We start from the raw sequence: 12,560 nt of genomic DNA, 5'->3' as shown, positions 1-12,560 counted from the left end.
ACTAGAAGAAGGGATCGGTTGGTAGGACATGTTTTGAGGCATCAAGGGATCACAAATTTAGCATTGGAGGGCAGCGTGGAGGGTAAAAATCGTAGAGGGAGACCAAGAGATGAATACACTAAGCAGATTCAGAAGGATGTAGGTTGCAGTAGGTACTGGGAGATGAAGAAGCTTGCACAGGATAGAGTAGCATGGAGAGCTGCATCAAACCAGTCTCAGGACTGAAGACCACAACAACAACAACAACAACACCAGTTCAAATACAGCATAGTTTAATACAAAAAACACAATGTCTTCAATTTGTTGAACTTCATTAAAACTGCTTTCATCTCTGCTATTACAGAATTATTTATCAGTTCTGCATGACCTCTCCTATTATTTAATTGTCCCAAGCATGTGCTAACAATGATGGTTTTGCATTTTTCAGTGCTGGATCAGGTGAAGGACTACCTCACACCTTTTCCTCTTCAGTGGGAAGTGGGGGTGGGGGAGGGGGCAAGTGGAGGATCTTTAAGAAGCCACAAGAGTTGACCTTTCCATAAAGAAGTTTTGTGTTAGCCGTGTGGTTGTAACAGAGCTTAGTGACATCACCCGAAATATGGTGACACCATTACATCACTGTATTTAAATATTAACAAGAAACCCCTCAATATTTGGACATCTGTACATTCATTCCCCATTTGATACATTACATTGTCTTTCATCTCTGTTCAATGTTGAGCATGTAATTATGAGATAACCTCCTTGTATCAGATGTCTACTGATGTGGCTACCAGGAAATAAACAGCTATAAGCAGCCCACAAAATTTAACAGATTGTCCTCACAAGGTTTAACAGAATTTTTTTTTCTATGTACAGATTTTTGTCAATGGGTTACTAATATTTTATAATGTTGTGGTAGACATCTGTTCCACAACTGCTTCTCTCTCAGTTAAATTAATCCTTCCCTCTCAAAAACCAAAAAAAGTTTGGGGGCTTATAAATGAAGCTCTAAAAAAGGTAACCCATTGCCATTTGACAGATGCATACTTTAAATTTGTGTTACTTAAGAAAGGAGCATGACAAACACAGAGTTACAAGACACAAAAAACTAAAGAAAAACTGATTTGTACCTACAAATAGATGTTGTAATGCCACAGGATGACTTTTCCTTGCAGAGATCAACCACTTTCAGCAGTTAACTCAGGAGACTTCATAAGCAATCTAAGCAATACAGCTTTGCTCAGCTGAGCTTATGTCTTGCCTGTGATACTTCCACGTGCAGCATAATGTCGTGCACATGCTTTGAATCTGTTTCATGTCCTATGGGACCTACCTGTGAATTCGTCTTCCCATTCTAAACCAGGATTTAGATTGTACTCGTCTTGAAAGGATGAAAAAGAAAAATCATATCAATACCACTGTAACATGAAGTGTTAAAATTTAATTTAGTAGGACACAATGCATTTGTTTTTGTAAAAAAGCCACTCATGACTATCTATACCACATGCTGTCAAACTGCATGAAATCATGCTTTCCCATTAGTATTACTGGAACAAAAGTGATTAAGTAATTGCAGTGCTAAGTCATCCACATATTCCCATAAACAGAAAAGCAATCTATGGGGTGTAACGTCTAGCCCTCTTTCCAAAGGTGGTTTTCTTCCTGTCTTACACCATTCTACAAAAGCCGCATTATCACTTCTTCCATTAAAGTTACCACAAAAATACGATGCAAATGGAACAATTGCAATAAAATCTTTTTACAGCTCCATAACAGTGGTATCAGGAAGATGTAATTATTTATCTGACATTCATAATGAAAAAAACGGGCAAGTGAAATATACAATGCTTCATAAGAGGAAAAGAAATTTGCAGAAATGAATGCCAGCAGACAAAAATTTGAATGACAGATACCTTTAAATCCGGCAAGAATAACATGCAGACTGACTGTGTAAGTGAGTGTACACTCAACGCTTGTTACAAATGTGGGAAGAACACAAGTAAGCCATTCAATCAGTGAAAAGATTTTCGAATTTAGCAGGTAATGTGCCAAGCACCTCATACTGTCAACATCCAAACTAGTTTCTCTGTTAAATGAGTCAAAACTAATACCTCTACTCCTATTCTCACTGTTTTCTATATTTTATACTCTTAAATTAATGCGATAGTTCACACTATGCTAATTCACTTGACAGTAATTCTTAATATGTAATAGAAAATGAATACTTAGCAAGCTGACTATACAAATAACTGTGCAATTTTTTAGTACATTCTTAGAAGAAATTTAACGCAAAGATGTATTCAACTATCTTTTATAACTACTTGCAGTTCAGAAGAGAATTTGTTTTATATATATTAATGGTTTTTGTCTTAATATGTAAAATTATAAGCAACCAATAAGAAAAGGTATAACTGGATAAGATTTGAGTGACCAATAGGCAAATAAAAGCCTGGTGTTTATTCGAGGTAAAATATTAAACCCGTGTTCTCCATCACAGAGTGCATGCATTCTTCATGGAGGATGTGTGTGAAAGCTGAGTTACAACAATGATCTTAATTTTATATGCTTGTATACTATTTTTTGAAAGGTTGTCTGATCTTGTACTACTATAAATTTACAAATTACTTTCTTATCAGGTTCTGACATGACTGTTTCTCACTTACATCTCATAGTTCTGTCACTGCACATAACTGTATATTTGGACAAAGAGAGATTTAGAAATAAGAAAAACATTAGAATAGCCTTTTTTAACATGTGTGTAACAGTATAGTAAATCAGCGCTGTAATATCTGCAACCATACATACGAAATGGAATAACCCAAATTTAAATTGATGGAAAATTTGCAATGAACGGTATTATGTATCTGAGGACAAAGTATTCTTTCTAAGAAAAAGAATAAGCACAGAGTAGAAGTCAGCCATGTAGGTAAGGAAGATAACTTGCTATACTTTTATTTTACTCTCTCTCTCTCTCTCTCTCTCTCTCTCTCTCTCTCTCTCTCTCTGTGTGTGTGTGTGTGTGTGTGTGTGTGTGGGCGCGTGCGCAAGGAGTACTTTTCTCCTATGTACATAAACAGGGCAATGTTCATGGTCTGTTTATCACAATTACACACTCTTATATGTACATTAATTTCTGCACTAACAATTCCATATATCTACTCGTTTCCAAGAAATTCTTAGATATATTGACAAAAACTTGTTCTCAAAAATGATAAAGTATTTCATTACATCTGATGGAGAAATCCATATTATTTGCAGAATCTCTGAAAATAATGTAGTGTTCTTCTATGATTAGGTATTTTGATTTATTAAGTATGCACTAGTAAACTCCAGATTCTTTAAAGAATCAAACTCCAACAGCTTCAGACATCTGATTACTTTGCAAATGAGATAATGTCTTAAATTTTTGACATTACACATCTAACAAGGAGAGATCCACAGCAATAGGATTTACTTTTTGAAACCGCCTATACTGTGACGTAGGTTAATATCCCAGCTATTACACCCTCCAGCCATTCACCATGGTAGGCCCTCAATTGTGTTACTGACAAGAAAAATTCAGATTTTTGCATGACACTCAATACCATTAATATACTACAATCATGTTGACTGGGTGCATGGTGTAATCGACAGGGTAAGACATTGATTTGGAGAAAGCCTATGTTCAAGTCTGGTCAGGTACTTCAATTATTATTATTATTATTATTATTTTAAATTTTTACTGAAATTAGTTTGATCATTATTGACTGCTTTAAACGTAATTTTATATTTCTATCCTTTGTCACATCATTTCAGCTTCTTCATTTGCTCTCATTTTTCTTCCTGTCATTCCTTTTCCACTTGAAATCTTTGGTCACATGGTCTTAATTAATTTTATGTATTAATTTCAATTTAATTTATTTCATCATCCGATTTTTTTTTCATGTTACTGCAGTCATTATTTCTATTACTCATTTTTCTTGATTTTCGTTTTACTTACAATCCCTTCTTCCACTTTAATCGTCATCTGTGTTATTTTGTCTATAAGGCAATAGGAATTTAGGCTATGTTTTAAATGTTTGTATGACGATTACCATCCACAAAAAAAATTTTACATCTTGTAATGAAAAATACATTTTTTACACCATTGCACTGTCACTATAAATAGACTATTTCTTCTTTTGTTTTTAAACTGATAGTCATTTTCAAATATTTAAATATAGTTAAGTTCATATTCATAAAAGTTTCCAGTGGAAAAAGAACGATATAAAGAAAAATTAGAACAAATGTTGAAATCCATATGATGATTAAAATGTGACAAAGGAAGAGAGATGAAAAGTTACTTTAAAACCAAGAAAATGAATAAAAATAATGATTAAAGTCATTTTGATATAGATTTAAAAATTAAAAATAAAAATAGGGTACTTGATGAGATTCAAACCACAATCCTCAGCATGCAAAGGCCTTATCTTAACAATTAGACCATGCCACAAGACTACAGAAATCTTCTCTTTTAACACTATTGAGTGTCCCATCCTCTTTGCAAGTGAGGAAAAGTTTAGAGAAGGTATGAAATTATGTTTGATGTTCATTGGAAGTCAGCCAGTGTTTTCATCACCGAACACTGGACGAGTGTAGTTTGGGTAATTTGCACTCCTTTTAAACAAAAGTTGGTTTTTCACACATTTCAATGTTTATGGCATATCTCTAGAACTGTGTGTCATACAATGATAGAATTTCGCAAGTACATTCGGTGGTATGTGTAGACACTGTCTGCAAAATGTGCTACAAAAGATTTAATAATAATGTACTAAATGAAAATGTCATGCCAGATGGTGAAGTTTTCTTTGCAAGAACAGCGAAAATGTAGTAAGTGATAAACTTTTTTTCTTTCGTTATTGTGAGTCCATTGTGTGTGTGTGTGTGTGTGTGTGTGTGTGTGTGTGTGTGTGTGTGTGAGAGAGAGAGAGAGAGAGAGAGAGAGAGAGAGAGAGAGTGTGAAAGTTCAATAAAGGTATGAAGTTATATTTAAAGTCTGTTGCTAGTTGCTAAGTGCTCTCATTATCGAATACTACACAAATATAGTCCTGGTAAGTGGCGTACCGTTATGCTGCCTCAAGCCATACACAGTTTTTCACTGTAATACTAGTCTTACTGTGATGAACTTTTACGTAAGATTATAGTGCTTAGATCATGAAAGCATTTAAAATGTTTAGATTTGGGCTATAATTATAACAAATAATGAAAACAAAATTTTTATTGCCAATGAAAGCTGAGAGATGGGCAACCTGCCACTGGGACTGCGCACCCCACGAACTGCGTTAGCCATTTTATAAGGTAGCACATCCTAACAACTTAGTCAGAAACGTGTAGGTGTACTCATTTGTTGGAGACAACACAAACAGTGCATATACAACAGCAATAAAGATGTCTCCATGTGATGTTTTGGTAAGCTTCAGTATCACTCATTTTTATTTACCAACCTTGAACATTCTGCAGAACAAGACATCCTCAGATATCTTGGTGCAACAGAATGGGATTTACAGTTACTTCATGTGGTGGAGAGCCATTTGCCAAATAGATAAAAATAATTTTGCAATTCCTTCATATCTGTTCCCATCTGTGATGGATTTGTGAATGATGTAGGTCAATGAAAAACACCTTGAGAATTATCCCCTGGAATGTCAGTGTTTGCACTAAACGTATGACAATTCTGATATGAGGAGGAAGACTGGAGATGCCAGGCACATATTTGGACCCCTTCAGGTCTAAATCAAATTTTAGTGCAAGACCAAAGGATGTCCGTTTTTCCTCAATCATTATGTATGCATAACACTGCCAACAAAAATAGGCAATAATGTCTCTATGGAGCTCATAATTTTTGTAGAAGGTACCCACATGCAGGAAAAGGGGCAGCACTGAATGAAGTGGCAGCAGGAGGTGGGCAAAACACAGTCGGCAGCCAAGCAGACATAGTTGGTGTCCATCATAGCCCAAAAAGAATATGGTACTGAGGTAAGAAAAATTATTAGGGGCCTGCTACACTGGTACGTTGGAGGTACAAGAACCAAAGAGAAAAAAGTCAACAGACATGTCTTCTCACACAGCTACCCACAGATACACTACGCACAGAATTAAAGAAGTGAATTGTTTCATAATCTACGAATAATACATATGAGAACAAAAGCGTATCATAACTGTATCATTATATATCTTACTGATGATGCCTTAAAGTGAAAAAAGGCGAAAAACATCTCCGAGAATAAAATACAGTGCAGCAAGACAAGATGTTTTTTATTTACAAAACAAATAAAGAATAATATTTGCGAAACCCCATAACTGCTTCCCACAACGTTATGCAGGTGCAAAATTTCCTCCAAAAGTCCTGCAACCTTCCTCTGTGATGGTGGCAAAATCATGGCACCTTGTGATGTCACCCTTGGGCTCAGTGATGCTTCAAACAGCAAGGTGTAGACACGAGGGGAGAAAAAAGGCCACAGATCATAAGTTCATGTGAGCTATAAGATTGGTTGTTGTTGTCACATTGGCACCACAATTCTGCCCAATGCCACGGATGATGTGTCACACGATGAGAGGGTCACCACAACTCCTTTTACGCACAATTCAGCCCTTCTCTTGCTATCTCAGTGTTGGAGGTGAGAACCATGAAGCCACCATTGAAATCTTATGGATTTGTTATGGGTGGCTGAGGAAAACATTTCAGACATATCACTGCTCACTGCTCAGACGTGACCTGAAAAGGCCTCAGGATGTGGCATAACAGGTACCAATGAAACCATCCCTTGCCCTGGAGCATTGATTCCCACAAATTTCACAGTCAAAAACGACAGTTTGCAGTGCAATGAGGAACAGGGATATGTCCTTGACATCCTCTCACACTACTTACATCCTCAGATGATTAGACCTTTCTCTAAGAAAATTGTGGGGCTGCATACCCATTGAACATGATCACATCCACAATTTTCAATCTCAAGTACACGCTGCAACCACTAGGGACTTTCAAAACCATTTGTCAAAATTTGAAAGTGATCCAAAGTAGTAAAGGGTACTTCTGCTTTTTCAGCCATCCATTTTTTGCCCTCCTGTAGCGTGATCACATGGGTGTACAATAATTACATGCATGTCAATAAAAGGACAAAGGGTTCCTTTAAGAACTGCCAGTTTGTTCTGGAGCCACTCATGCAACTTTATTGAGTGCGTTAAAAATGTAGCTGTCAAAAACTGACACCATTTCAGCCTGCCGACTGTTCTAGTGCCGTAAGTAGGCAAACTGCACTCAAGAGTGCTCAAGGGGTTGCTTAACCCTCACACAATACAGCTGCCACCAGGCTGAATTGGTGTCAAGGTTTCCGACAGCTACATTTGTAATGTGCTCAAGGAAGTTCTGTGGGTGGTATCAGGGGTGATGCCAAATTGAGTAGTCCTAGGTGGGCCCCCTGTCATTTATTGATGCACATGTTAATGTTGCACACCCATGCGATCATGCTACAGGAGGACAGAAAGATAGGTTGAAAAAGCAAAAGTGCCCTTTACTGCTTCAGATCACGTTTCAAATTTTGTTGAACGGTTTAAACAGTCCCTAGTGATTCCAACCTACACATGAGAGCAAAAAAATTTTGTGCTGCAGTCCCAAGTGCTACAATCACATTATATGGGGATGCAACCCCACAATATCCTCAGAGAAAGGTTTAAATGACCGAGGGCGTCAGCAGTGTCAAATGATATCAAGAACATCTGCCTGTTGCTCATTGCACAGTGAACTGTTATTTTTGAGAGCAAAATGTGTGGGAATGAATGTCCCACGGAATGGGAGGTTTCAGCGATGCCTTTTATGACACCCCGAGGCCTTTTCATTTCGATTCCAGGCGAACCATCACAGAGACATCAAAAGAAGGGGTGAAAATGGGATAAGAGGGGCTGTGATGACTTTCCCTTCGCGTGACACATCCACAGAGGCATTGGACAGAAATGAGGTGCAATTTGGTGTCAATACGATATCATTAACCCACCTTACACCTCATGTGAACTTCTGAGCTCTGGCATTTTCTCCGCATGTGTTAACACCATGCTGTTTAAAGCATCACCGAGCCCAGAGGCTGATGCCACAGGGCACCCCATTTCTGCACCATTACAGAGTAAGATTGTTGGCACCTTTGAGCCAAAATTCAACTTGTGTGTTGCAACGGAAGATTATTTTGGGGTTTCACAAAAATGAACCTTCAATCCTTTTGCACAGTGTAGCAATACTTAATAGGAAATGAAAGTTATTAAAGCACAATTAAATACTATGTGTTACAGTACTGACATTGCAGGAAAATGATGTATTTAGTGAAGCAAAGCACTAATGTTGGCGAGATGGAGATGGTACATTGAGGATCCACTAGTACCATATATTAAACCATATTATCCAGATTACACTGATGTCACAAGTACTGCAGATTACATTCCATGATGAGCTTTAATGAATAAAATTAGTCACTATAACATCAAGGAATTTCCATCACCAGACAAAGCTGTTTCCCACCATTGCAAAGCACTTTTACAAATATAGTGTCAATTACAAAAATATGCATGAAGGCAACAATCTTATTTAATAATGAGGGGAAGTAAAAAAGAGGACACACGCTGTCAGTGGAAACAATGAATAGTTAGCAATTAAGATATTTGAGTCAACAAGTTATCTAATACTATGTTTGAATTCTCTTCATAGCGAAGACATCAATGCACCCTTCAAGAATGGTTGTCTACAGGGGCAACTGCTCTGAAACTAGACTTAGACTGGTTTGAATCCTGCAGTGGACAGAATTTTCATCATCAGTATTTGATCAGTAAGGGGAGGAGAGATGGTGGCCTACAGCTTGTGCCTAATCATAGGACTGTATGCAAATGACCTGGACTATTCTCCACATCTCTCCTGTCTCTCATGCACATATCAGAGTTGTTAATGGTGGTTTGTCTGTTGGGTGAGGATACGCTGAGTGCACTTTGAGGAGTATGTTATATAGAGCTGATTCCCTTCCAACCATTCATAATGCAAACATTAAACCACAAAACTACAATATGAATTAGGACAGACTGCTATGCACCAAACAGAGGAGTCATATTTAAAAGTAGAGTATTAGGATCTCCTAAACTATCAGATGAAGTTCTCCTCCACATGTAGAAAAACACACACACACACACACACACACACACACACACACACACGTGCGACTACTGTTGTCTCTGGACACTGAGGCCTGACTGCATGCCTACACCACTCCTGAACCCCCACAACCAACCCCTGGCCACTATCACTGCTCACTGCAGTCAGGCTCTAGCGCCTGTAGATAACAGTGTGTGTGTGTGTGTGTGTGTGTGTGTGTGTGTGTGTGTGTGCGCACGCACTTCCATATTTGATGGAGGACTCCGATTATAATATTTAACAGTCTTCTTTCAATTTGCTCATTTGCTGCTCAACACCACCTCTAGCTGGAGAGTAGCAATCTATTCTACTGTTATCCCATCTCGGATTTTCCACAGGACAAACAAATCTGAAGCACATCCCAGTGATTGACAGTCACTGAAAATGGACCTTGGGATGCGAGTGCCATGTTACTAAGAAGCCTGGCCAAAAATCTACATGATAGTATACACAACGTTCAAGTCCCAAAGAAACTAAAAAAGTAGCTGGTGCGAAAGGAATTATACAGTGTTAAAGAATACCTATTAAATTAATTTTGTACATATTTCTTCATAAGCAATGATGTCGGTGTAATCAAAATGGTTGATCCTTAGGAAATAAGTTATACTGGTAGTTTTTGACATGGTCTATATTACACATACACTTGCTATACACAATATAATTCTGCAGAATTGAAAATTCAGTTTATTGTTCAAACATAGAAAATTTAATTATTCCTTGTAGAAGAAACAGATCACAGAGAAAATTTTTCAAAAAACTCTCAGAATTTCTTTTGGTAAAGGTGGGTTGTACAAGAGACTCAATTTTATATATTTTTTTTTTCATATTGTAAACAAGATCTCTTGTTAAGTACTAAGTGAGCTTGACACTACAGATCCACTACTTAATAAACACTATCAGGAAGTGACACAAAGAAAAGAAACTTCCAAATGAGAAGTTCAAGATGTTACTGTAATACTTTTGCATTTACACCATTAACTATGTAGATAAAAATGTGTTTCATATTTCAAAAATAAACATGGTTCTGCTAATAATGATCAAAGAAGTAATGCTGAGTACATCCTGAGAAAAGAAATGAAAAGCCACCTTCACTATGAGCTGATGGCTGTGGCATGTAAAAACTAGTTGGCTCACTAAATGAATACTGACATCAGTTTCAATTTTTAGACTGTATACCCGTATGCTGAATGAATTATATTACCCAGTCACATTAATTATGAACAAGTGGTAAACTCATATGTATCTTTTTACTGTAACTGCCTTATAGAGCTTGAGGTTAAGTGGTATAAGAACAGGAAAGAATCTTCACCAATGGGTTAGGTTCAGAGCAATGAAGCTTAATTTTCATGACTAAACACCTGTTATAACTGAGTTTTTGATTATGTAAAAAATATAGAGGAGAATGATGAAAGAAACTTTACACCATTCTGTAGTTGATAAAGCCAACTGTTTCAATTATGTGTCAACTATGTAACCAAAGAAAATATTGTGACAGTCTTAAAAAGAAAGTATGAAAGAATTTCAAATGGGAAATTGTAAAACTATGTATCTTAAGAAAAATTCAAATTCTGATTATTTTGTTATATCTCTGATACAACATTGCTCAAGGAAAAAAAATCACATTTTTGGGGTTACTGTGCAGTTTTACTAGAGCTTTAACCAATGCAGTTAGGTACAAATATATTACATAACCACTTCTAACATTACAGATCTAGCATTGGGTTTAATGACAACAAATGTAGATATGCTGTAGCAGTAGCTATTTTCATGAGAAGCCAAAAATGTTTTGGTAGAAGCTCACAGAGTTACAGGAAAGTACGTACAGAGAAGACGGAGAGAACGCAGGTAGACAGGTGGGCAACGATGATGGGGAGACCCTCCACAGTCAGCTTGCAAGAAAATTGTTGTATCAATCAAAAGGAACATAGGACATCAGACTAAGCCATCATTAAAAAACAAAATATGCCTGGAAATTAAAGCAAAGACACTAATGTGTGTAGGCTCAGCAGAAAGCAAACAATGTAATACTGGAGATATACTCTGCAAACACTGGCATCATTTCTGGTGCTAAAGGGAGTAGGAATCAAGTAACAGTGGCTCATTGCAACTGTTATTATATTCATAGTTGGTGGAGGTTATGCAGGAAGCAATGGATAAATAACAGTGAACATATCGGAAATTCTGATTTCTCAATTGAACAATTTTTACTTGGTGTGCAAGACAGGGAATTCAACTACAAACTACAACAGAGAGAACACCTGGTAAGGGTAAGTTAAATCATCGACTTTTGTATTATATGCTTGGGGCAAAATATCTGAATACTTACAGATATTACCTCTGAGATCTGTTCAGTGTAATGAATCCATTGCTAGGGACCTTTTTTGTGTAAGTGCAGTGGTACTTGCATTTATAATCTGTACTATTCTACTTTTTCACATGACAGTAAAAACTGAAAATTTACACTACTAATCTATTTATTTACTTCTGGCTTTAACGTAATTTTAAATGAAAGGAATCAGTTACTGGGACTGCTTATAGTAGATGTGAAACTGAATTTCCTTATGATATCATGTATGACTGCCTGTTAAGAACCTGAGACAGTATATAAAATCCAACTTAGAAGCCACTTTCACTTTCACCACCACCACCACCACCACCACCACCACCTCTTTCTTCTCCTCTAGGAAATCTGTTATTGGCTAGAATGAGATTTTCACTCTGCAACGGAGTGTGCGCTGATATGAAACTTCCTGGCAGATTAAAACTGTGTGCCCGACCGAGACTCGAACTCGGGACCTTTGCCTTTCGCAGGCAAGTGCTCTACCATCTGAGCTACCAAAGCACGACTCACGCCCGGTACTCACAGCTTTACTTTTGCCAATATCTCGTCTCCTACCTGCCAAACTTGACAGAAGCTCTCCTGCAAACCTTGCAGAACTAGCACTCCTGCAAGAAAGGATACTGGCTAGTTTTTACACAATCGTGTAAACAGAAGAACGAAAAGTGTTTCTGAATTCCCCAGACAGAAACCATTCTTGCAACCACAAATCACCACCTTCTCTCATCAATCAAACAGTTTTTAAAATTTCAAGATGATGTTTGTTACTGGCATTTGCCGATTTACATTCAGATACAAATAAACATTTTTTCCATAGCTTTCTACTCTTATGGTGTGACAGTGCAGGCAGGTGTGAGGTGGAGACTGGGTGATGGGGGACATTAGACACAGCACCAACTTGAAGTGTATTAATTCTCTATGAACGAACTCATTTAGAGTGATTAACAGACACATTATATTTAGTCTTATGCTTTGAGGTATGCTGGAGACATTTTAATTCTGTCTGCGACAAAAGATGGCTTTGAAGGGCCACTGAATGGAATTGATAGTGCCTTG

The 12,560-nt window shown here is 37.2% G+C and overlaps 1 protein-coding gene across 18 annotated transcripts in view; it reads right to left on the bottom strand.

Moving 5' to 3' along the window:
- Positions 1 to 12,560, bottom strand: part of LOC126095287 (cytoplasmic dynein 1 intermediate chain) — a 197,842-nt gene that overhangs the window by 59,709 nt on the left and 125,573 nt on the right. For 6 of the 18 annotated variants that reach the window (XM_049910059.1, XM_049910060.1, XM_049910062.1 and 3 more), the window contains one exon: positions 1,316 to 1,363. The exons of 7 other annotated variants lie outside the window; for them this stretch is intronic. In XM_049910059.1, the coding sequence (XP_049766016.1) occupies positions 1,316 to 1,363 (48 nt within the window). Of the gene's footprint in view, positions 1 to 1,315; positions 1,364 to 10,989; positions 11,056 to 12,560 lie in introns of all 18 variants that reach the window. 5 more of the 18 variants (XM_049910054.1, XM_049910055.1, XM_049910056.1 and 2 more) reach the window with 1 other exon arrangement.

This window comes from Schistocerca cancellata, chromosome 8 (assembly GCF_023864275.1).
Source record: "Schistocerca cancellata isolate TAMUIC-IGC-003103 chromosome 8, iqSchCanc2.1, whole genome shotgun sequence".
Taxonomy (NCBI): Eukaryota; Metazoa; Arthropoda; class Insecta; order Orthoptera; family Acrididae; genus Schistocerca; species Schistocerca cancellata.
The sequence above is the reverse complement of the archived record's forward strand: the minus strand, read 5'-3'. Positions and strand labels throughout refer to the sequence as shown.